This window comes from Saccopteryx leptura, chromosome 5, assembly GCF_036850995.1.
Source record: "Saccopteryx leptura isolate mSacLep1 chromosome 5, mSacLep1_pri_phased_curated, whole genome shotgun sequence".
In the NCBI taxonomy this organism is placed as follows: Eukaryota; Metazoa; Chordata; class Mammalia; order Chiroptera; family Emballonuridae; genus Saccopteryx; species Saccopteryx leptura.
Window position 1 is genome coordinate 77,885,489 of NC_089507.1, and position 27,616 is coordinate 77,913,104.

Sequence of the window (27,616 nt, forward strand, 5' to 3'; positions counted from 1 at the left end):
TGACTCCCAGAGAGAGAGAGCAGAACTATGAGAAACAAATTTCCCTTGTTTATAAGTTACCTAATCTGTGCCATTTTGGTCTAACAGCCTGAATAGAGTAAAACACATATCCTACAAGAAACTTGTTTATAGTGGAGAGAAATAAGAAGAAATACTCTGTTTAGTAATGTTTGATGTACGAAAAATTTTAATATTAAAAAAATTTCATCAACCAGTAGAAAGCTTCTTTTAGCAATATTCCATGATAGAATTCTACAACTGAACAATAGGAAAGGTTCTCTGGGGGGTATAAAAGGGTACTTGGTTTGATCTGTAGACCTCTTTAACTCCCAATTCTGCACTTAGACAACTTGACCAAACAGTTTGAGTCCAACTGTGCTCATGTCGCATACCCACCTACCATCTGAGGTTTATTTCCTTCAATTGCAAGAGAATCCACATCCTTCATTACTTAATAGCTCCAAATTACAGGGTAGATTCTGAAGCTAGAACTGGATTTCTGAAGGAAGGGTAAAGAAATTGTCCTTTTAGGCAAAATCTTAAAGATGATGAACTCTCTTTTCTGAGACCACGTTCCACCTACAACTTCATATGCAGCTCACTCTGTCCAGTAGCTCTCAAAAGAGGATGATGAACGGCATCTGGGAAGTTCTCACAACCTCTACCACCACCATGACTAGTCACCAAAAGTGTCTCTAAGATACGTTGTTTATGCATGAATGAAACATGCATTCATCCAACACCTTTCACAAGATCTACATTACATGCTGACTGCATGCGTGTCAAGAACCTTGTCCCGTACTGTGTTAGAGACACCACAATGAACATGATTCCCACTCTCCTCGTGCTAACGTGCAAGCTGGGGACACGGGGTAAAGAAAAGTGTATTACCGCTGGGTGGGTGTGAAAGGTAGCCTTATGGAGGAATGAAGATGTAAAATAAGACATAAAGATGGAAAAGAAGGCAGCCAGCAGGAAGGGATGGAATGAACACTTGTTCATAATAACGGTGTGGAAGCCGCCATGCTCACTAACAGCTTGCTTAAAACTCTGATGAACGTCCCCTCCCAGGGCCGCACTGGAGCAACTTGTGTGAGATCTGGGGGAAGTACACGGACTGAGGAGACTATAACCACAAGTTCCAGGGGTGGAACTATCAACCAAGTTAACAAATATTTTTATCTGATTCTTGGTGCAATAGAGACTCAAGAAAAAGAGCTCTATTGCCTGACCAGGCGGTGATGCAGTGGATAGAGTATCAGACTGGGATGCGGACGACCCAGGTTCGAGACCCCGAGGTCACCAGCTTCAGTGTGGGCTCATCTGGTTTGAGCAAAAGCTCACCAGCTTGGACCCAAGGTCGCTGGTTTGAGCAAGGGGTTACTCGGTCTGCTGTAGCCCCACAGTCAAGGCACATATGAGAAAGCAATCAATGAACTAAAGTGCCACAACAAAAAATTGATGATTAATGCTTCTCATCTCTCTCCATTCCTGTCTGTCCCTACCTATGCCTCTCTCTGACTCTGTCTCTGTAAAAAAAAAAAAAAAAAGGAAAAGAGCTCTATTGATGTCATTTGCTTGGCAAGGACAGAAGGGAGTGGGGGCAAGACAGGAAGCAGAAAGAAATATCTTCGGTGATCAAGTTGGGAGAAATGGACATCTTGAAATATATTTAGGTAACAGATGTCACCTTTTCTAATAAAACGTCATTAAAGGGCTTAATAAATTAAATGTTGCAAACATAAATATATGAGATTATGAAACAATTTTATTTTGTGTTTGTTGTAACAACCCGGCTTTCTGAATTATTCTCCCACCTCAAGAAAACAATAAGTAATTAACATTCATTCTGGCACAAAATAAATATTGTTCATATCAATTTAACAAACACAAAAACCTCACTAATCACACAACAGAACTTCCTAAGACAGTTTAACGTCCAGAAAAATTTAAAGTTTGGAGCAGCTTGTTTTTATTAAAACAAAAATAAAACAACAAAAGAAACAAACAAAAAAAGACAAAAAACAAACAAATAGATATAGCCCTGAAGAAGGGATTATAAATAGTCTCATCTTTTGAGTGGTTGTGGTTTTTCCCCTTTGGGAATCTTCAAAGACGACTACTACAAACCAAATGTTATACACAGCATAAAACCTCAAATAAGCAGTTTACTCAATCATTAAAAGCATTCTAAGTTGTTTCTGTTGGGTTCTTTAAGCAGAATAAGATCCTATAAAGATAAGAGGTTCTGTAATTATGTAGAGACTATACCATACTGTTGATTCCAGAGCTCTTATTAATTTTGCCTTTTAAGAGTGGGATGTTTCCTACAGTGCTGCACTTGGGGCTCTAGGGGAGGAAGGCTGGAGTTAAAAACTAAAAATGTGTTAAGCTTTGCTTTTTGGACAAAGAAAATTACAAATGAGTCAGTGTTTAATGGGCCAATTAAAAGTGTTTCCTGTGCGGTTATCAATTTGGTGTGATGAATGAGTTATATTTTTTATTTAGTTACTATATTTATTATATTCTGTCAGCTAAAGACTGTAATAGATACAGTAATTAAGTAAATAAGCAACTTTTGCATTTGGGGGGTTACAAATGTTTGGGATTATGTTGACACATTTTGAGAAAAAAAATGATTTGTTTTATTTTAATTTTATAATGAAGCATTTTAAATAATATAAAACAAAATTATTTAAGGTCACAGTGAACTAAAATATATAATACTGAATACCGTTTGTGGCTGAAAACATTTTCTATGCCCTTGTTTTTTTGTTTGTTTTTTGTTTCCAAAATAAAATTGTTCTTTAAGCACTTTTAACTTCTGATTCGCTTTCATTTTATAAATACATGCTGAAAAACATTTTATAAGTAGAACTATGATCTTCAAATATTTTCCCCTTTCCATCTTATATATCATAAATATCACATGTATGCTATTCAAAGCTATAGAGTTCAGCTACAGTTTGTTCAGAAACTAGTCTATTAGAAAACTGTTAAGTGCAGTATATGTCAGTCACTCCATATATATTTAACAGTGTAGTATCTAATTTCTCTTTTTGTCTATATTATGATATGCCCCTTGCACATATAGGAACATCAGCCTTGGTTGGAAATAGCAATTTAATAAATTTTGTGTCTATCCTAGGATCAGTAAATGCTTCAGTTTGTTAAAATTTCTGATATAAGTGATAAAGTTTGTCTCTTATTCCCTAGAAAAAAATTTAAACATTAGCAAAAAGTACATAATGCGCTTTATGTATTGCGTAGTAGAGAAAATATAAAAACTGATTTTTCAATTGACATTTATTAGGTGCTAGTATTAATGGAATATATTCTAGATTCAAAATCTGGCATAGAAAAAATTATCATATCCACATACATGTATACATCTAATAAGTTATAATCCCCCAACAGTCAAGAAAAAGGAAATGTTAAACTGCCAAAAAGAAAAAACAAGAGAACGTTAAAACCGTTCACTAAACAATCTTTTTTTTTTTTTTTTCCAGAGACATAGAGAGGGATTTTCAGGGAAAGACAGATAGGAATGGAGAGATGAGAAGCATCAATCATTAGTTTTTCGTTGCACGTTGCAACACCTTAGTTGTTCATTGATTGCTTTCTCATATGTGCCTTGACCGCGGGCCTTCAGCAGACCGAGTAACCCCTTGCTCAAGCCAGCGACCTTGAGTCCAAGCTGGTGAGCTTTGCTCAAACCAGATGAGCCCATGCTGAAGCTGGCGACCTCGGGGTCTCGAACCCGGGTCGTCGCATCCCAGTTTGACGCTCTATCCACTGCGCACTGCTTGGTCAGGCCGCTAAACAATCTTGATAATCACACAGGAAATCAACATTATTAAATATTATTTTAAGAAAAGTTGTGTAAGCATAAACAAACTTAATTGTGCCAAACAATACTATATAGTCTATTCACTTAAATTTTTTTTAAATGTAATTCTTCATACAAAAAAAGTAGAGCTATACACTCACTTATGAAGCTATCCACAAAAGTAACGGTATGTTAATTCGCAAAGTAAGTTTTTCTGAAACCTATTCCAAACTCTAATGTAATAATTGTCCTATTTCAATCAGACCAGCATCATCATATTATTGTCAACATAATTCAGTTTCTTAATACTAGTTCATAGATGTGTACAAATTTATTGTGTGGCAAAGTACAATGACATTCTTTTTTCATCTTGCAATAGAATTAAGTTTTATTTAATAGAAAAGAAAAAAAACATATGGAAAACAGTCACTTTTAACAGATGTTTTAATCTAAAAAAAATAAAGTTAGTTTAGAATTAAAAATCAAAGCTCACTGGTTGACTGAGGCATATTTCCATCTGTTATTAATGATGGAGTTATATACTAAAGATGAGATTATTCATCAAGTCCCTCATATTATATGTTAGTAAATGGGATTTTGGTTAGAAATTTAATTGTATAAACTCTGTCCATGTAAGCTTTCAATTCATTCCAAACAAGCCTTTACAGTGGTATGAATTAAATTAAAACAGTTAACAAACACCAAAGAGTACTGCTTGATTTTATTAAGAAATGCTTGTAAGAAAAGCTGTGAACATAAAAGGGAGATTTCTGCCACCCCATTATGATTAAATAAAAGTCCTTTTCTTCTTTTTTTCTCCTTTTTCTTTTTTCCCCTTTTAAGCAAAACATAGTTATGTGAAGTGGTTGTATAACACAATAAAAATTGACTTACTTTTAAAATATAAATAAATAAAAGATGTGATGTCTCAAACTTATAAATAAAAGCTCAGGTTGGAAATAATAAATAATTCTAAGTACCAGAAAATGTGATGAGAATTCAAGTGACCATTGTGAAAATGTACACAAAGTTTATGCCCAAGTGATTGGGGTCATAAGCTTAGGCAAGACTCCCCATTGTTGCTTGTACAGGTTTTCACAAATGGTCTAATAATGGGGAGCAGGGCTTCGATCTGGAGGTTCTCATAGTATTGTATAGTGGTACGAGTATGGCAGTCACTGATTAATTACTGCCCTGTTCTCAACTCACACAGCAGATTCCTCAGCAACCATTACTCTGTCTCCATAATGGTTGCAGAGTTACAGGATACCACCTTAGGGAATTTTTAAAGGTGACTCATTACAGAATTCTTGGATTCAAACATAAATTTGCAGCGAAACTTTTTTGTCTTTCAGATGATTAAAATAGAAATTAAAAAATATTAAAAAGAAAAAGTCAGGGTTGTTATGGACATTTCAACCATTGATTTCATTGCAGGCAGTACTAATACATGCTTATGCTTTCCAAAAATATTGATATTATGGTAATCACCTAAAAATATTAACATATATGAAGTTGTATCTCTACTTTCACCTTTTCATTTGTTCCCTTTTCTCAATCTCCCATCCTTACCCCCCACTATTTACACACATAACAGTGTCTAAGGAAGCGGTTTCCCGTTGTTTCAAAATGCTCTGAAAAACAACACTGAGGCTAATAGTAAAAAAAGTCACTTCACTTTAAATGAATCTCTCAAAGTGGTGCATGTGAAGATGTGTCTCTCTGAAAACAACTCTTTCTGGATGTCAGGTTTGTCAGCTTAAGCTTCTCCATATGATTTTCCTCAAAGGCTCCCTTTTAAAACCATCATTAGCATTTACTATCTCCTTGTTATATAGACTGTTACTTTTGTTTCATCACCAATCTCTGTCTGTTGAATAGCAGCCCTGCCACTACTATCAATGACATTTGTTTTACTTAATGTAGGTAGCTTTAGGAAAAAAATTACAGAACTGCTATTACTGAATTATGTGAAAAAAATTCCAACATACATTTAGCTGACACTGCATCAGCTGCTATTTAAACTTGGCTTAGCTAATGGACTTTTAATGTCAGCGGGGTTACGTGCAGTTACTGGCTATTAGCAGAAATGGCTCCTTTCTATAAAAATCACTTTTCCTCAAGTGTGTTGTTTGAACATTCCTTTCCCTAATTTAGTGACTGTCACTGAACGCAAAACAAACTCAAGGACTCTGGAATATGCTGTTATCTTCAAGACTCTCTTTTTTTAACCTTGCTTTCAGCATTAAACAGGCAACCTCCCTCATCAGCATTTAGACTTGTGATCACAAAACTTTGTGAGGCATTATTATTTACTTTGCTGTTCTTAGCAGAGTACTACATATTCTGCTATGAAAACCCAGTGTCATCCATGACTGTAGTATAGGTATGATAGAGGACATACTAAACAATTTTCTGAACCTTAGAAATTATTTGCATCTTTCAAATTCCTAGTTCCAATATGCCCAGTGATGTGGACATATGGCAATAATTAATATATATTTATACATTTAGGTATAAATATTTATACATGAACATGCATTTCAGTACAATATTGAATATAAACAAAGACTCATATTATCCCTCTATCCTGAGTGAAGTTCTGTATATTCTTTCATTAGTAACACTCTTTTCTTCCCCTCAACTAACTTCATCTTTGTTCAATTAAATAAAGCTTTCTATATATGTAATAGAGACGCCTATCAACCATCTGAGAGAGTCCCAGAAAATCAAATGTTCCCCAGCCTGGGAACATAACTCTATTTGATTAAGAAGTTGAAATAAACCATCACAGAATTCAGGCAAGAACAACACACTGGCCTCTCCTTCAATCAGCCCAGTCCACATAAGAGGTCATCTCCCACAGGGTGCATTCAATGAAAATGATGCCTCTACTGAGGGCACCCTATGAGGGAGTCTTGCATGTGGAGGAAGAATTTTACCTGTCCATGCATGAAAGCTGATGTTCTCCTTCCATCAACAAATTTAGTCCACTATGAAGGAAACAACAGAAGTCCTCCATGTTGTCTGAAACATACCAGGGAAAAGGTGAATCCCCTATTCTCTGTCCTTGGAGGAAAGGAGAAAATATGTTTCTATCCGATAAGCCACTGCATCAGTACTGTACATCAGTGGTCCCCAACTCCCGGGCCGCGGACCGGTACCGGTCCACAGAGAAAGAATAAATAACTTACATTATTTCAGTTTTATTTATATTTAAGTCTGAACGTTTTATTTTTTAAAAATGACCAAATTCCCTCTGTTACATCTGTCTAAGACTCACTCTTGACGCTTGTCTCAGTCACGTGATACATTTATCCGTCCCACCCTAAAGGCCAGTCCGTGAAAATATTTTCTGACATTAAACCGGTCCGAGGCCCAAAAAAGGTTGGGGACCACTGCTGTACACACTATGTAAGTGACTTAGTGACTTCCAGAGAACAAGGCACTTTTTGCAGAAAAGTAGTACGTAATTTTCAGTCATGATCCATTGAGTAAATCTGATTTTTTTCTCAAGAACTTCCTTTATAAATTTGTTTTCTAAGTAAAAATGTTTTCTCTTTTGAAAGGTTCTTTTTCTTTTAAAGCATACTACCAAGATTATTTGAAAATGAGCTTTTATTTCTAAAGCAAAAAACAAAACGAGTTACACAGATATACACAAACCCACACAATCCGCGCAAGCATATATATGCTCACAGGGAATCACTGAACTATTTATACATTTGTCTACTTGTAACTCTTCATTTCATTAAGACTCTGCCTGGAAACACCCTCCTCGGAAATAATTCCACAGTTATTTAATTCAATAAAAAAATGACATGTATATCTTTTATGTGATCATTATTTCCAATACATCCAATAAACTGATTACCCCCATCCCTCTGGAAACACACCTATCATTAAAACTTTTCCTAGTCATAACTTTCTTCATTGTGGTCTTTTAAATTCTATATATGTAGATATATGAATGTGTGTGAAAATGTAAACAAAATAAATATAAAATAGAATATATAAGAAAAAATATTGACATTTTAAAAATGTATCATATAATAATATATTAAAGATAAAACTTCACTTTAGAACATTCTTTCCCTAGATAAAGAATGGTTGATTTCTGATATACAGATGAGATTTAAGATACAATGTTGGTATTGCTATTAATGACAATGTTGAACAGTCGCGCAGAAATTGACAATGCATTCTACAAGGACCACTGGAGGGTTAATTACATATTCCAGAGGAATATCAGTATATCTCTGATTTAAGTCTAGATCTCTCAAATAAGCACATCTTGCCCAAATACTGTGGGTCCAACTACAATGCAAATGTAACTTCTTTCAAATATATATCTTTTAAATCCTGTCCAATTTATTTTTCTCTGTTAATTGAAATAGGTGCAGATGAAGACTCTATTTAGATAAAAGTTTCAAGTCAGAGGGTCTGTTCAATAATATTATGATGAAATACTGATCTTAGGTTTCCCTTCCGGATAGTACAAATAAATCATTTGAACATGCCTGTTTTTCTTCAGCTTTTGAGAGCAGTTACTGAAATGGGCTTCTGTTTTCCACCAAGCTGCATACTCTGTCGGTGATAGCTGTGGATGGCTGGGAGGGAAATATCTTAGGCTCTTTCCATCCTTGGATTTGATTCGTAGCACATTTTAAAGCTTACACTTTTTCATTACCTTATGGAGATCCAGAAGGAAGAAGGAAAGTTGCTAAAGAAAATGACAGGCAATGTAACTACTGTTTTATTTAGACTGACTTTTAGAATACTACTTGTTAAACTTGCACACTTCCACTGGGTGGCTACAAGTGTATATTTGGCAAACTCTTTAGTCAATGAAAAATAAAATATAGCATTTTCACTTTATCAAGAACTAAATTCAAATGTCAACATATTTCATAGAGGCATGATGATCGCAGGGAAATACCATTATTGACTATATCTTCCCAATCATGAAGTTTTGTTGTGATAGTACTTTGGTTATTTGGTATAGATTATAGATAATGCAGGTCTCTGAAAATCACTTGTAATAAAACAGCAGAATTTTTGTTATTGCCTAGCATTTTTAGTTCCTCTAGAAGTTAAAGAAGACATTTGTTAAAGAGTACTTTGTGATATAGATCTTGCAAATTTTTTTAGGTTCTTGAAATTTCCAAAAAAAATTACAATTATATAAAATATTCATTTAAAATACAACAAATTTTTGAATTCATAAAGAATAGAATGTTATCTTTAACTTTAAGCTTATGCATAAAAGTATTTCACTAAGCCTATAATTATAAGTGAATACTACTATATACCATATGCCTCATCCTATTGCACTAAACTTTTATTGTCTAATAAAGTGTATATTATGAATTTAAAATGATTCTGTAAAAACGGTATAATTTACTATTATATTACTCTTTTATATTTTATATTTATAAACACTAATTTTTTTAATTTTGAAAAACACCTACACTTCCATTCATGAACATATATGCCCTTATAACTGGGCTAAGAGCACTTTTATATGCAAGCAATAATCTGTTTTTATTGGAAAGAAATGTTCACATATAAGGTTTTTCTTCTGAACATAAAAAAGAGAGAAGATAATAAATTATAGTTGAGTTCAGGCAGTCCATGATTAAATAATCAATTAAGACATTGACTAAAACTGATAAATGTTAGCATTCATCAATAATCTTGCTAATGTGCTGAGGGAGTTTCTGTTGTTTAACATCCTTACTTAGAAGAGGAGATAATACATGCTCATCTACATAAAGTCTTTTTATGGCTCTAATATTTGCTGAGAAATGAGACTAGCTATAGGATCCAAATGACAATGATTAAGAAAGGTAAAAATCCCCCTATCCTCAAAACATGTCTAAATAAATAAGATTGGTAAGTCTGGAGTTAAGTTTGATCCATCCACATTGTCTGTTAACATGATTATTTTGAGCCCTCATATTTAAAATAAGACTCCAACCGGGTACATCAATATAATGAAATCTCACCTGGTTCCCCTTGCTCTCACATTGCACTACCACACTGGCAATGAGATATGGTTATTTATTTAATTAACAGAGGGTATTCCCCAAACACTGGAGTTTTCAGATGTTTGACTTCACTTTCGCTACACAAAGCACTTTTGAATCACTGCTTAGGGATAAGAAAAGGTAAACTGATATAAGGACAAATATCTGAATACTTGGCACTTTCAAAGCTAGTTTTCTTTCTAAATTATAACTTCAATTTAATTAATGTCAAATAGTTTTAACACTTCCATGTAGAAAGCTAGGTATGTTGAAAGTTACTATAAAATCTGGAGACATTCTTCTACGTATTTCAAAACTTCATTAGCAACTCCAAAGGGAGCAATTTCTTAGGGAGAAAGAATGGTCAAAATTAGACTATATTTCAATTTTACCAAAAATATTTTCAAAACTCTGAACTACAGAACAATATGTTCCAACATTTTGTTTTCAAAGAGTCCAAATATTTGCAATATAATATATGTTTTGGGTTTTCATAAAAAGGTAGAAATTCTGAGAGTTCTAATCAAGGATTTAAAAATTTACTATCTCTGATCTTGATAGCTCATAAAATTATTACTACAAAATGTTTTTACTTAAATCTGTAAATTTAGAGATGACAAATATTTAAAATAAGAAAAACTATAAATTATTCAATTATTCATTTCTTTTTAAGAACTAGAATAAAGAAGATGATAGAATTGCTGCATTGCTCAAGGCAAACTTACTCCGCTTTTAAAACGTTACATAAAATAAAGCACTGAGTTTCTGTGAGTGCTTCAAAGATCCTTGAGCTAAATGACATTGGGGCAATATCCAGGGCCTCGGATCATGCAGCCTTCCTACATGAATATATAAGCAATTACAAATCCAAATAAAATACAAAAATCCAAGAAGAGTCCATACATAGCTTTAAGAAGTTAAGTTTTAAAAAGTGAGAAATTTGGACTCTGTAGTAAGAGCTCACCTGGCAATCACAAATTAAAAGCAGAATGAAAATAGTGTAGGAGAATGATCTGTCTCAACATGGAAACCCCCCACAAATCTCTAGTTATAGCATAAAAGTTTGCCAAAAAAACATAAACACCAAACATGAAAAAATAGCAATAACTACTAAACAAGTAGAAATAATTAAATGTGAAACTTTCAAAATCTGTTACTCTAAATTATAATGCTAAAACTTTCTACTGTAAATATACATATAATTTGAATATATAAAAGGCCTAGTTAATTTGTTTTACCTTCAAGTCAACCTAATTTTCTATGTTTCTTTCTGTTGTTTTAACGTGTATTCAATTATGTTCTTCAGACTATACACCTGTGTCTGTTTTTTTAAAAGAAAAACTATGGATATTTTGTAGAGAGCTTTTTTTCCCAAACCCTATCTGAAAACATGGCACTTGACATGTGTTTTCTTTTAATGAAGTGTTTATGTATTTATGAAAAGTTTTCTTTTTATTCTTTTTTTCATTATTCATTGCAAAGAAAATCAAGGGTAGAACTTATAGCCAAGACCTAAGTAGCAGTTACTTGACATGGCATTTTTAGAACTGATATCGGGTTGATTTTCTCAAGAGAGCGCAGAAAGAGAGAAATGGGACTATGAAAGAAAAGTGTTCCACACTGTTCAAAGAAGCAGGCACGCTCTGGGAGTTTGCAGTGATACACTGTGGAGCATCTCCTCAGAGAGCCCCATGTGCTGCTTTTGGGAAAGCTGTGTCTGCAGCCATCCCACTCTGAGTTTAAAACTATTCGCCTTTAATTTCTTCAACTTCTAGATTTCTTTGCCAGTGGTGTACACAATGGAAGACAAGAATGCTGCTGTAAATACTCTACATGTGTTAATTCATTCAATCCTAATCTGATTTGTAGTATATATTATTCTCATTTTATATTGGAGGAAAGTGAAGCACAGGTGGACACTAAATAACTGATTCACAGCCAAACACCTAGGAGGACAGGAAGTAGGATCTTGAGATAGTGGTAACCATTAACATAATTGACCGAATGAGCACACACCACTAAACAGCCTTTAGCTTGCGCCTTTCCCAAACTGAACCAACTCTATATTTAATCTAAGTAAGATTTAATATGACAGTTGCAATGCAAACTTCCCACCAAACTGCTACCCTCAAGTTCTGTGTAGAAATTTTGGAACCCTTGCCATCATTCTTTAGCCCGACTTATGTTTACTATCTTTGGATGCTTGAATCCAGAAAATACTATAACTGTGCCCGCTGTTATATTTCAGAATGTGAATGATAATTATATGCTTATAAACTGTTCTCCTTGAAGACTGAAAAACTGTCTTGTTTAACTCTGTGTCCCTAACAAATAGCACACAGCCTGGAACATAATAAGTGCATATTACTGGTTTGTTAAGAACTTTATTCCTAATGCCACCACGATCCAAAAGAGCTAGTTTTTAATTTGTGAAGAAATTTGAACATGTTCATTTTCAACTGCCACAAATACAAAAGTCAGATGTAGGCTAAAATCGGAAGGCAAGAGTGATGGCTCAATCCCTGCCCCCACACCATTCCCCGTTATCTTCCTGAAGTGGTTGCAGCCAGTAAGTTTACCGTTTGTTCTGAGAATGACTCCCTCTGCTGCTCCAGCAAAGCCATGACCTAATCAGAAGAGTGTTAAATGCAGTTAAGGACCAACAGACCTCACTCTTGCTGTTCTTTCTCACTAAGTGGAAAACCTAGCATACATTAGAGAACAGTTATTTTTAAGTCAACAATAATTATAAATAAACTATGAGGGTTTGTCTAGTAAAGCTCATGCCTCACTCAGGATCATGTCCTTGGGTGGGGTTGGGGAGGGTGCTTAAAAAACTTCAGTATAGATTCCAATCAGGACTACACTGGGAGATGCTGGGGACCCTGTCTTGTTGAACTTTGAATCCCCAGTATCCAGAACACAGAAGGCCAAGAAGTCAATAAATGTTAACACTGGGAGATGCTGGGGACCCTGTCTTGTTGAACTTTGAATCCCCAGTATCCAGAACACAGAAGGCCAAGAAGTCAATAAATGTTAACAATCTAATGGTTCCTCACTCTTTGCAAGTACTTGAGAAGTTTATTCTCTGAAGCTTTTTAAGCATTCCTTAAGCAAGAATGCAGGAAATTATTTTTCTAAACAAAGGTAAATTAGCTACTTTTCCTTATTGCAAATTCCAAATGTGAATTTATGAATTTACTCTGCTCCTAAAATGGAAAAGTATATAGTACCATTGTAATGGAATTCAGGTTTGTTTGTTTGTTTGTTTGTTTTTATGCCAATGGTCTGGCTGTACCACACCAAAACGCATAAATGAATGAAAGTAAATTTTTACTCTTTTATAGAAAGTGTATGACTTGCTTTTAAAAAACATTGTCAATTTATGATAATGAAGAATTATCCTTATATGATTACAATCTTCAGTAATTTTCTATTCTGAGTTTGTTGGTGTTAGCACTCAAAACACTAGTTGGTGCTAGATAAGCAGAATATGAATGTTGTGTAACCCAGAAATAAAATGCATTTATAAAACAGGAGGGCACTAACTCTGAAGCACACTGTTCAAAACACACACATCCACACCTACACTTTTCCTACTAAAACCTTTCCTTCTTGAAAGTCAGAAACAGCACCAATTACCTGGAGCTAGTTGTTCCCAGCAATCTTGAATGAAACAATTAGGGCCTAGGCAGAAGGGAGCAAGTTGTTGCTTAAAGCTTAGAGACTCTCCTAAGGACCTGTTTAAAATGACTGCTGTCTTCCTTTAAACCACAGTTCTAAAACTCAGTACATTCACAAATAATACTCGCTATGTTTTCTTCATCTTAAACATCTGTTGTTTTCTTGGATATCTCTAAAGAGACATATTTCCTAAAACTTCTGATTTTTCCAGTACTTCTCTAACAACAATAAAAACCTCTTCCACATTGTAAAGTGCTTAAATTGACTTTCTCATCTTAATTGCATATGTACTGTCATTCATAACACTAGTTTATTCTGATCTTTACATCCTCAGCACATGCAAACCATACCTTTACATAACAACAGCATTTTGTATTTTGCTAGCACTCTAGTCTAAAGAGAAGAGAAAGGACAAGAAATTAGAAGGAAAAGAGGATCTGATCATAAGACCATGATAAAAGTCTGATTCTGAGAAGGAATTGATACAGTGGTTGGAGAGTAAACAGGAGGGGAAATGGAATTAGAGTGATGGTGATAGTAGCTGACAATTTGACACTTGGTACATTTTTGATACCTAACAGACAACACAGGAAGAGCTGATATCAGGAAACATGGAGGACAACAAAGATAAAAGTGGTGGAATAATGCCTTTTGAAGGCCACAAGGTTCAAACATAAATAGTTTTTTCATCAGGAACTGAAAGAACTAAATCAAGTAAACGGAGAACAGCACTGAGATACATCCAACAGAACACATTTTATTTTTCCACTTAAGATCGGAAGACCACGTTCAACCCTCAATCTCTGACTTGCCTGGTCTACATGAAGAAATATATGCACAGCAAGTGGCAAATGCTGTCTATGCTGAGCAGCTTTTCTTTTCATCTCTTCTCCCTTCTTCTTTCAATATTAATCCACTTACAATCTCCGGCTTGATTATATTTATTGATCCTTTTTCCTACGCAGTTTTTAATTTGGCAGTAGTAAGCACTGGGCAGGGATTTCGGATCCCCTGTTTGGCATCTTTGGGGACTTTAACTTGTCCTTTCTCCAAACAGTTCGCTCACTGTCCGGCCCCTTCCTAGCCCCCACGCCAAACTTTGTGCTCCCAATAACAGCAGGCGAATTCCTCAGGGAGTCACGCGGTTGATTCCACAACTATTCATCAGGTTGCCGACTTAAACTTAACACCTCCCTCTAAGCACCCTTGGCTGCCACCCTGAAAACTTCTTAACCAATTTCGAGAAATGTACAAGCTCATATGAATCTCAATGGAAATTCCTTTGTAAAGATAGACAGATGATCTCTGGAAGTACACGCAAGAAAAACCAGGGCAGAACCTCGGGATGGGAGGCATCTGTTAAGAAGGAAAGGATTTATGAGCGTTGCCACTTAGCGCGGCAGCAGGGAAATTTACTCCCAAAGTAGCTATGGCTAATTCACAAAGCCTTGCTAATCATTTACCTCCCCACCCGAACCACGCTCGCCTACGCCCAGCGCTCTCCTCCACCTCCCACGGCCTCGCCCCCAGCGCTCACGCGGATCAGGGAGGATGCTGTTGGGAACCCCCAGAGTATCTGAACAGCACCGGGGTACTTTAGGCTATAGCCGCACCTCGTCTGCTCTCCCGATTTTTAAAAAAATGTAAACGAGATGATGGGATGCTTGAATTATCTCCGAATGGTGCAGACACTTCCTCCATTCCCACCCCCAACCTCGCCCCCGCCTAAGGGAAAAGCGGAGAGCCTCTCCAGAGCCAGCAACCGCCACAGAGCTGGTCGAAAAGACCCAGGTTGGCGCTTAGCAAGCCAGGAGGTTGGAGACCTGGGGATCTGAGAGAAACCGCGAAGAGGGCAGCGTGGTCTCTTTCCTCTCCGTTCCCTTTCCACTCAGCTTCCCGGACTCAGAAGGCTGGGAGCTGCCGCTGCCAATTCAAACTCGGGGGACAAGAAGGGAGCTAGGCCTTCAGCGCCCTTTCCTCCCCTCCTCCTTCAACTCTCAGCCGCTCTTCTGCCAACTCTGGTTTTGCCTAGGGCCCCGGACACTTATTTTAAAGCTCAGAAGCGTTAAATATAAATGTCAGAGTTTTAAACTGACTGGTTACCCCGGGGAGTTTCAGATTTGGTTTGAGCGACCAGTCTGCTTCCCCAGAGCCCTATAGTTTTAAGTTTCCCAATCGCCAGCTCCGAGGAAGACACTAAGAAGCGGTGAGTGCGGAGGTGTGAACACCCTGGGCCTGCCGCAAGCTGGGGCGCGCGGGTCCGGGGGTGCTATGCGTCTCCACAGCGCCCTGAGCAGCAGCCGAGGGACACCAGCGCTGTGAGTCCTCGGCGGTAAAGGGCACGTTTTCTTAGCTGAGTGCCCTTCCGCGTCTGGCGTGCTCAGAGGGACTCACTGAAGATCCCGCCACCCCAGACGTGGCACAGCGCGGGGATCCTCTGTGCATAAGGGTGCATTTATGACCTGCCGCACGGACACCCGTACCGAGAGTCTCTCCGAACCTCTGTGTGTATTATACGCAACAACATGTGTGTGTGGAGCATAAAGTGCAAAAGACACCCAAAGGCGCCCACATGCCCAGGGACAGATGCGTGTCCACACCCCATGCGTCCTGGGTCCATCCATGCTCATCTTGGAAAACATTAAAAATAATAGCCAAAGCTTCTCGACTAGTTGGGAAAGTGGGCTAGTGGGAATTTAAAGTGATTTCCAGTAGGGTGCACCGAGGCGGATTAAGAAAGCCAGGAGAACTGGGGAGAAAGATAGGAAGAAGGAGGAAAGAAGCGAAGGGAGGTGGCCGCAAAGCTTGGCGGACCCCCTTACCTTGAGCGGCGGAGCCAGTGCCGCTTGCGCTGAGCAGAGCCAGGGCAGGTAGCACGAGCATTTGCAGCACGTATCCCAGTCCCAGTCCGCAGCGGGCCGCTGTCGCCCGCAGACCTTTCCTCATCGTCGACAGAGGTGCCGGGGGGAACCACACACAGACGCGCGAACAGCGGAAAACCCCACTGGGCAGCTGCTGAACCCGTGCACCGCGAATCAGTCCTCAGAAATAATGACAACCAAGCGCCACACTCCACTTTCTCCAAGGGCAGGGGCCAAAAGGGGGTGGAGAGGAGACGCTGAGGAGGAGTTTGGAGGTTCCTCTTCCCCAGTGCCTTCTAACTGGCGGAACGGTGAGCGGCTGCTCTGCCCCCACTTGGGAAGTCCCGGGAGGCGCAAGGCGGCCACCTCGCTGCTCCTCCCCAGCAGCGGGAGCAGCCGCAGCTCCGCCGAACGCCGAGCCTGGACTGCTCTCCCCGTCCCCTCACAGTGCCGAACGTACACAGGCACCGCCGGGCGAAGAGGGGGAGGAGGAGGGAGGTAGAGACAACTGGGAGGAGGAGGGAGTGGAAAGAGGGAGTTGGGCACAGTGAGGCGCTCGGGTCTCCAATCTAAGTGTTCTCACGCCGTGTAGAGACGTCCCGACCGCTGCTGCTGGATGGCCAAGGAGGGTCACCTCCCGGTGTGGGGCGCCTGGGTGCTCTGAGGCGCTGGCCCAGGAGGCGTGGAGGGCGCCACCCAACTCCACTGGGGGGTAAGCGGTGGCGGGAGCGCGCCCGGCCTCCTTATGTAAGCTAAGATTGGAGGGGAATTCGCGGCCAGCACGGAAGGTGGAGACCGGCTGTTGCTTTACCCGCGGAAGCCGCGGGCTGAGACCTGAGGGAAGAGGCGGCTGCAGAGAGTGGGAGCGCGCCTGCCTCCCGCGGTGCGCCAGACCCCGACTCCGGGAGCGCCGCGGCGCGCCCCGAGCCACTTGGCTGTGTCCTGTGGAGCTCAGCCCACCGCCTGCCAGCTTCTCCACGGCGCCAGCAAAGCCTGAGCCAGATTCCCCGGGACTGGACTCCTGTGACTTCGGGTCTTGAGATTGATTAAGCCGGATTTGGGCTGGAGCTGGAGTCCTGCGTGGTGGGGAAGAAGGTATGAAGCTTTGGCAGTGCCCCAACCGGCTGCAATCTTGGGGTTGTCAGCTCCACTTAGATTGCTTTATGCTCTCGGCACCTATAACCTCAGTAGTGGAAAAGAAACTAAAAGCTCAAGGAAAACTCATTCTTCAACAGATCTTACTTGCGTGCCTCTTGGTGAGATGATACCGATACCAGGGGAAAACCCCAGAAACAATGCACAAGATTTGTAGACACTCACTTAAACTGATGGTGGAATCTATGACATGATTTCCAAATTCCTAACGGTGTGTGTAAGGACTCAAACTGCTATGAATCTTTTTTACCTTTTTTTCCCCAAGGAAGAATTGGCTGGATAGGTAAGGGAGAATCTAAGAATGGGTGGATAAAGTAAGGAAGGCTAGACAAAAGGCAAGTGGCTGGATTAAAAGGTCAACACACACTTGAATAGCTACATTCTAGGAAGAAAACGACTTCCTAAGATTAGTGCATTTCTAAGCTAACAATAAATAATAAATCAGGAAAATTTTAAGCTCTTTGTGCCAAGTAGGCAGTGTGTAAACACGCAGGCAGGAAGCTTGCTATCTAATCTTGGTTGTGGTCATAACTCCCTCTGTCATTCTGTATAAGTCAGGTAAACTGCATGTCTCAGTTTCTTCATCTGTGAAATATTTTATTAGGTGGTTTCAAAGTTCTTTTCAATTTTAATATTCCACGATTCTGCCTGCCAAGTTCCATCTAAACCTCTACTCAGTAAAATGTGTCATGGATGAATCTGATCTGAAAAGTCATACACGGCAAAGACATGGACAAATCTGGCCATTTCTTATTTCTATGATGGTGCTGTCTGCCATACTAAAGTGTCTTCTTCACCCTTTTGAGCTTCTTCATACCAAGATATGATACTTTGGTAAGATGGTAGGTTCCTGCACTAGACTGGTTGGGTGATTCTTAGCATTTCTTATTACTTGTTGACAGAAATTGAACAATAAAACTAAGTACTGCAGTTTCTTAATCTGTAAGATAGGTATAAAAGCAGTAACTGTCATAAGGTTTTGTGAGAAATAAATGAATTAAACAAACATGTGAAATGTATAACACATAAAATTTTTAGCTGCTATTCTTATGATTGATAAAAGGTTCCCATCATCTGTATGCTACCCAGACCAGTGCTATCCAACAGAACTTTATTCATTGACGAACCTGTTCCCATTTTTAAGGCAAAGATTTGTCTTGTTTAAGATTTCATCCCTAACTCCTAACACAGAGCCCAGTATATATAATAATGGTTGATTGATTGCTTAAAAATGTTCTGTAGAGAAGAATCATCCAAGTCGAGTCAGTTAAATAAAATTAAAATGTCACATATTTCTGTTTGGAGTATCAAAGTACTCAATGACAGATATTATATGAAAATAATTCTTTAAAAGAAAAGTAAAGAATAAGAAGGGGGGAAGTACATAGTTCAATACCGAAATTCAGCTTAAAGTGGGCCAGAGAATGGCTTGAATAATAGTAAGTAAAGATGAAGTGGAAGCAGGAGGGGACAGTGACAGCACCAGAATAAGGACAGGGAAAGTACCAGCAAATACTAAGCAGTTGAGTTTTCTACAACCAATGGTTGCACATGAAACTTTCCTTGAAACATCCCTCCTAGATTTTGTTGTTGTGTTTGGTTTTTTTCCCTCGTGAAAGAGATAATGCAGTATTGAATAGGCTTCTGAACATAGGATTGCTGATTTACTTCACTTAGATCTGGGCTCAAATGTCACTGTTTAGAGACCTTCCCTGACCACATTCACCTCATCCATTCTATTCATCCCATTTGATTTTCCATCTAGCACTTCCTTTATGTAAACATATATGTGTACATGTACATACATACACCTATTACAGGTATATGTAGACATATATGCAGATATATGTGTCTGTGTATATATGTATTTACTCTCCAATAGATTGTATGCTTCTCAAGGGGGGGGGTTCTTAGTAGTTTCACTGCTCTATACCCAGACCCTAGAAAATGCCTGGCACATAATTGATGGTCAATAAACATTTATTCAATATTGAATGGAAGAATGAGACCCAACGGATTTGAAAACTTATCTAAGTCCTTGATTAAACACTTCTTCTTCCCTCAAGACAAATTTTCAAATTATGCATACATTTTTCTAGTTGTTGAATACTATCAAATTTGGGTGAATTTTTACCAAACAGGAATTTAAATATGAGGTTTTTTTCAGGGTTGGAATACTGTAGGTGTTTATGGAATAGAAGTGAAATTCATCTCATTCTTAATTTAAATCCATGTACCAGGGCTTCCTTTTCCTTGGCTGCAGTGAGTGGAGAATTAACTCTGGGATAATAAATCCCAGTGACAGGTGCTAATGGGAATTAAGCATGCAAATCCCCTGCATATCCCTCTAGAAATCTCACTGAGAAAATTATACTATTTAGTTATGTAGGCTACTTACTTACAGTATTATTTACTCTAAGCCAGTATGGAAAAAGTTTCTAGCTTAAGGATTAAGAAATAAAAAAACAATAGAAAATTTATTTTAAATATAGGAATATTTTCTTTCATTTTATGACTCTTGTGTTTGAATTCCCACTTTATTTTATATATATTTTAAAAAGAAATTATTATAGCAGGCAATATAGAAGAAGGGGGATTTTTGTGAATATAAATAGGATGGTGATGAGGAAACTCTTTTCCAAACTAAAAGTTGGAGTCAGTAGACCTCAACTAAAATCACTGATAGACATCAGCTAAGGAGAGACAGATGGCCCAGAGTCAAGTGGTTCCAATCCCCTTTATCTGCCTCAGCCTACAGAAGGGAATTTGGCCCGCTATAAACTCATACACTCTGATACTTTATGTTTTATATTTATTATTTTAGACAGGACGCTTTTGGTTGAAAGTGATAGAACTCCAACTCAAATCAGCTTAAGCAAAAAAGATAATTTATTTTTGTACATAACTCAAAAGCCTTAGATTAAAATATTTCTTTTTGGCCCTGACCACTTTGCTCAGTGGATAGAGAATCAACCTGGTGTCAAAGTCCCAGATTCTATCCCCTGTGAAGGCACACATGAGAAGCAACCACCTGCCTCTCTTCCTCTCTCTCTCTCTCTCTCTCTCTCTCTCTCTCTCTCTCTCTCTCTCGTCTTCTCTCCCAGTCAGTTGATTCGAACACTGGCCCCAGACGAGGGTTGTCAGGTGGATTTTAGTTGGGGCGCATGCAAGAGTCTGTCTCTCTAACTCGCCTCCTCTCACTTAAAAAAATCTATTTCAACAAAAGTGAATATTTATTGATTATCCTCTGTGTCAGACACTGTTCTAAGTTTTTTACATGTACTATCTCATTTATCCTCAAAACGAAGATTATGGTATATTAAAGTGCTATTGTCATCCTCACTTTATACATGAGTATACAGTGATTGTAATTTTGCCCAGTTCATAAACAGTATTTTATGAGTGCCAGTCTGATTTCAGAGATCATGATCCAGACTCAAGAACTTAAATACCGCCACTCCCAGGACTTGGTCCTTCCCTCCAACTCCCTCCAATCTTTTGGTTCTGTTCTTTTCTCCTTCGACTTCATTCACAGATCTGTAATGTGCACACAGGGATCCCTGCAACCTCCAGGTTTATATTGTCTTTACCATTGTCAGCCTCAGCACAAAGAGCACTTTCATTCCCAACGAGCAAACGAAATCCCAAAATTATGTTCTTGGCTTATCTTGAGCTGCATATCCATACCTGAGCCAATTACCACGGCCAAATTGTTGGACTATACTGAATGGCAAGGCCTCGATTGTGTGTCAATTTCTGGTACCTGGAAACGGATTGAGAGTAAGGAGAACAGCTTACCCAAAAGTAAAATCAATATGGCAAAGAGGAAGAACAGATGCCAAAAGAAGGGATGTATGACTGAAAAAACAACTATGCTAATTCTGTGGTGTGGGAAGTAAAATGAGTTCTTCTCCTGGCTTGAGTTTTGTGCCACAACACAACACTGTAGCACAGGGGTCCCCAAACTTTTTACACAGGGGGCCATTTCACTGTCCCTCAGACCGTTGGAGGGCCGGACTATAAAAAAAAACTATGAACAAATCCCCATGCACACTGCACATATCTTATTTTAAAGTAAAAAACCAAAACGGGAACAAATGCAATATTTAAAATAAAGAACAAGTAAATTTAAATCAACAAACTGACCAGTATTTTATTGGGAAATATGCTCCGCTCACTGACCACCAATGAAAGAAGTGCCCCTTCCGGAAGTGCTGCAAGGGCCAGATAAATGGCCTCAGGGGGCCGCATGTGGCCCACAGGCCGTAGTTTGGGGACCCCTGTGTAGCAAATGAAGAGCATTGGTTAAGAAGGACTAAAGAATAGCACCTATTCTTTTTCCATTGACTGGGAGAATTGAATATCATTCAACTCAATGCAAATTAATTCAATTAAACTGAACTCAGTTCAATTTAATTCACAAAACTTTGACTCAGTCCTTATTATATTGCATATTACTCATGAGTAACAGCCCTTATGCTCCGAGGGCTTGTAGACTAACATCAGTACAGATGGAGAAACAAAAAGATTCCATATAAAGTCAAAGATGGGATGGAAATATAAGAATATGAGAACATTTTTTTTATATTTTAAAATTTTTATTTAGAAAATTAATTTTAATGGGGTGACATTGATCAATAAGAGTACATAGGTTTCAAGTAAACATTCTTATAGCTTTTGACCTGTTGGTTATGTTACATACCCAGTGCCAAAGTCAAATCATTTTCCGTCATTGCGTATTTGTTCCTCTTTTCTCCCCTCCTCTCCACCTCCCTCCCCCACAACCACCTCCCTCCAGTAACCACTTCACATTCATGTATGTCCATGAGTCTCCGTTTAAAAAAAAAAAAAAAACTGAGAAAATATCAGATAGAGGAATCTGAGAAGAAAATCACCTAAAAACAAGATTTAAGGACTTGTGAATTAGTAATGCTAAGCTTCACACAGAGGATATATTTATCTCTAAGAATAAGCAATCTAGAAGTACACAGCCCATTATGGAACAAGCGCAGTTCAACTATGCTCTTTTTATGCCTTGGCTCCATGTTTCATAATGTGTGACTTTCATTCTCACCATTGCTTGATGGCTTTTTCACCTCCAGGTATCATGTGGCACTTTCCAGGCAGGACGAAGAAGGAGCAACAAGCTCAAGGGGATGCAGCCAGCTTAGGTACTTTCCAAAACATTTCTGGGAGCTCTTGGCCCAAACAGTTTCCACTTTCTCGATATTCTTTCAAATAGCCATTCTAGACCAGCCACCTGCTCTAAATAAGGAAAGGGGTGTTGTGAATGCTGGTTGGACCATGTTGGACAATAGGGACAAGAGGAAGGCACAAAGAGAAAGATACAAAGACAGGAAATGACAAGATGTATTCAAAGAACTGCAGATAGAAAGTAATTTTATCATTACTTGAACAAAAGGGAGGAGTGTTTTTCTATCACATTGGGAAATAAAAAGATGGAGCAGACTCTATATTTTTCAGTCCAAGAAAGTGTATTTATTGAACTTTTAAGATCCGTACCACTGAGATAGTGTCTTCTCCTCAAGAAATTTAGAGTTGGGGTGTAGAAAAATTTACAAAAAGAAACAAATAAAGATAAAAAACAAGGAAAGATGAAATCAAAGACTGAGAAGGAAGAAGGGAAAGAGGAAAAAGAAGGATTTTAAAAACAAAGAAGAAAAGAAGGCAAAAGGAAAATAAAAGAAAAGAGAAGGAAATAAAGTTCAGTGTACTTTCTGCATTTGTGTAAGATGATGTAATTGCTATAAGAGGAAGAAAACAATGAAAAGCTCAAAAATTATAAGAAAAAAATAGAATATGTAATTTAGAAGAAAATTACTGGGTATAGAAATCATAATTATTGTTTATTGGAGCTTTTCAAATAACTAATTTTATTTTAAATTTATATGTCAAATTGGTCCAGTCATTTTTCTCATGTTACAAAAGATATTTTATAAAATGGTGTGAAGATTCTGAATCAGTAAACATAAATTTAAGTCTCTGTTTATCTAACTTATTTCTCATATACTCCTTTAATTTCTTTACACTGAACAATACAAAAACATAAACTTGCCTTGAAGATAAAATGTGTTTGAGAGTGCTTTATAATGTGTCAATACTTGGGACATCATTATGCTGAGATATGTTCTATATTGTTCATTTTATATAATTATGTAAAGAATAACTTTAATATTGTTAATTACACCATCCTAACCTAAACTTGGTGCTGTTCTTACCTTCTCCTTCACTTTTGCCCATATTACTTATTCAATTATAAACGCATGCAATTTTAGTACCCAAAGATCCCCAGGACCTATCCATTACCTTCAGACACATACTATATTAGCATGTTCCAGGTGGTCTCTCATAATTACTTCCTTAAGAGCCAGTCTGCTCTGATATTTCAGTCCATGCTTTCCACACACTCCAAAACGACCATCTTACATACAAATTCTGTGATTTTACTGTCCTAAAGTTCGGTTTAATAACTCCTCCTTGTCTTAGACCCCATTTTCAAAGTACATTGCAAGGAAGTCCTATCCTTTATTTATTTATTTATTTATTTATTATTTTTTATTTATTTTATTTATTTATTTATTTATTTCTGAAGTTGGAAACAGAGAGGCAGTCAGACAGACTCCCGCATGCGCCCGACCGGGATCCACCCAGCATGCCCACCAGGGGGCAATGCTCTGCCCATCTGGGGCGTCGCTCTGTTGCATCCAGAGCCATTCTAGCACCTGAGGCAGAGGCCATGGAGCCATCCTCAGCGCCCGGGCCAACTTTGCTCCAGTGGAGCCTTGGCCACGGGAGGGGAAGAGAGAGAGAGAGAGGAAGGAGAGGGGGAGGGGTGGAGAAGCAGATGGGTGCTTCTCCTGTGTGCCCTGGCCGGGAATCGAACCCGGGACTCCTGCACACCAGGCCGACGCTCTACCACTGAGCCAACTGGCCAGGGACAAGTCCTGTCCTTTTTTTAAAAAAATGTACTGAAGTAACTATAGTTAGGTATATTGTATTATTCCTAATTCTTTACTTCTTCCTTGTTAATAGAATTGCTTTTTGCCATTGCAGTCCTATCCATCATAAGTGGAATGAAATTCCCTGCTTCATTGATGGTTGCTTTTGTCAATGACTATGGGAAGATGCTACAGTGTGCCAATTCCTTCCATTGCATATTTCCATTGTTTTTATGTTCTCCTTCCAGTAATTATGAGAAGAACATATCCCAGATCATTACCAGTCTAAGGTGAATGAGAAATATTTAGCAAGATGTGCAGCCTAGAACCTAGTGCCTGCTGTTTGGAGTCCAGAGCCTAGGTCCAGCCCAGTGTAACTGAGTTGCAGCAACCCCAGTGACCCATGAGTAAGAACAAAAAAGTGCTTGTTGCTTTCAAATACTGAGTTTTGGGGTTAATTTTTTTATGTATCGTTATCACAGCAAGAAATGTATGTTATGCATAGTATGAGAAATCATGTTTCAGATTAAGCTCAAGATAAATCACCTCCGTAGTGCAAACAAGCTAGCAGAAATTAAGATGGATTTCAGAACTGAGTAGAGTGACTCTTGAGAAGTGCAGTGGGAGAAGTATGGATACATGGCTGTGAAAGGTGTGCTCAATTCAATTGAATTGACTTTAAATTGAAATGATCAACAGAGTCTTAAATAAGCTTACATTAGACCTGATCCTTGAAGCATAAATAGGATTTCTGTTTGTTGAGCTGGACAGGAGAGCATTCCAAGCAGAAGAAACCACTGGGGCAGAATCAGGATAAAAGAGTAGAACAGGTCTGTCAAATACAAAGTGACTTAGTTTGGAGCCCAGAAAGCATTATACTTAGTACTATTACTAATTATAATTTAAAAAATAAATTATACATGCTAACATTTTTGAACTCTCATTAGTCAGACAGCATAGATATACATATATGTATACACATACACATATACATATATGTATATGTATATGTAAATATATGTATCCATATATTCATTGAATAACGTAACAGTACTATGTCTGAAGTAGTTATTATCTTCATTTTAAGCATGAATGAGAAAATCAAGGCTCAGAGAAATAAAATAACTTGCCTAGCTAACTTATTGTCAGAATAGAACTGAACTCAAGTGTATCTGGATGCAGGCAAATACCAAAAGGTAAATTTGGACAGGAAAACAGGACTAATTTTTTGAAAGGTTTTTCATTGTTTGCTATGAGGTTTATGAATTGATATCATGACAAAGTCTTGCATCACTTCACAAAATGGATTAAATCTGGAAGAATAATCACAAAGTCAGTCTTAATAATCAAGATGAGATACATGCCTGACCTGTGGTAGTGTAGTGCAGTGGTCCCCAACACCTGGGCCGCGGACTGGTAGCGGTTCGTGGGCCATTTGGTACCGGTCCACAGAGAAAGAATAAATAACTTACATTATTTCCATTTTATTTATATTTAAGTCTGAACGATGTTTTATTTTTTAAAAATGACCAGATTCCCTCTGTTACATCCATCTAAGACTCACTCTTGACGCTTGTCTCGGTCACATGATTCATTTATCCGTCCCACCCTAAAGGCCCATACGTGAAAATATTTTCTGACATTAAACCAGTCCATGGCCCAAAAAAGTTAGGGACCACTGGTGTAGTGGATAAATCGTTGACCTAAAATATTGAGGTTGCAGGTTTGAAACCCCAGGCTTGCCTGGTTAAGACACATATGAGAAGCAACTACTATGAGTTGCTATTCCTCCCCCTTTCTCTCTCTCTCTCTTTTCTCTCTAAAAATCAATAAATAAAATCTTAAAAAGAAAAAAGAGAAACAGTGAGAGCCTGAATGTAACTAATAGAAAACAAGTGAAGGGGATGTATACATAATGTTCAATTGGGATGGTGTTTACTAATTTCAGAAAACAGAATGAAAAAATGGTAACATTTAATATTCATGATATATTCGTGATTAAGAATAAAATGCACATCACTGGAAATTAATTAAAGGTTATTAAAGAATTAGAAATAAGATTTAAAAGGTGAGAGGGACACATTAATTTGTTGGGACTGCATGTGTAAATTGGAACTTGAAATGGTTTGTTCAATAAATATTGTAATGACTCATCTATATTTTGGTTACATGACTAGATAATTTTTTCATAGTCCCTAACAGTGTGCTCAGCACAGAAAAATTCATCAATAAGTATTCTAAAGGTGAATAAATAATTCATCAGAAGATTTTATGATATAAGCAAATTAGTTATATATTAAAATTTTTTCACTCTCAATTTTTCCTGAATTTATTTATTTTTATTTTTCTATTATAATTTTAATTTATTGTGTTAACATAGATTCAAGTGTCCCACTCAATATAACCTCATCCCCAATAATATACTCCTCTACACCCCTTTTGCCTCTTCCCTTGACTACTTCCCCCACTGCTGCCCTGTTATCTGTATCTATGTGTTATGTATATATAATTTCACTCATCCCTCTACCTACTCATCCCCTTTCCCTTTGACAGCTGTCCCTCAGCTCCCCATGACTCCGTATCTGCCTCTATTTCGTTCCTCAGTTCACAGTATTCATTAGATTCTGCATATAAGTGAGATCATATATTTGTCTTTCTCTGCCTGTCTTCTTTCACTTAGTGTAATAGTCTCCAGGTCCATCCATGCCATCACAAAAGGTAAGATTTTCTTCTTTGCCATGGCCACATAGTATTTCATTGTATATATGTACAGCAGATTTTTCATCCACTCGTCCACTGATGGACACTTGGGCGGTTTCCAGATCTCGGCTATTGTAAACAATGCTGCAATAAACATGAGAGGTGCATATTTTCTTTTGAATTAGAGTTTTGGAATTCCTGAGATATATTTCTGGAGGTGAGATAGCTGGGTCAAAAGGCACTTTTATTTTTAATGTTTTGAAGAAACATTTTTTAATGTTTTTTACATTGGCTTCAAAAGTCTATATTCCTACCAGCAGTACATGTAGGAGGGTTCCCTTTTTTCCACACCCTGGTCAGTACTTGTTTTGTGTTGACTTGTTAATGAGAACCATTCTG

The 27,616-nt window shown here is 37.9% G+C and overlaps 1 protein-coding gene across 3 annotated transcripts in view; it reads right to left on the minus strand.

Moving 5' to 3' along the window:
• UNC5C (unc-5 netrin receptor C) overlaps positions 1–16,857 on the minus strand; it is a 425,750-nt gene extending 408,893 nt beyond the window's left edge. For all 3 annotated transcript variants that reach the window (XM_066386368.1, XM_066386367.1, XM_066386365.1), the window contains exon 1: positions 16,365–16,857. In XM_066386368.1, coding sequence (XP_066242465.1) covers positions 16,365–16,488 — 124 coding nt within the window. In that variant the 5' untranslated portion in view covers positions 16,489–16,857. The remainder of the gene's footprint in view (positions 1–16,364) is intronic.
• Positions 16,858–27,616: the final 10,759 nt, after the last annotated feature.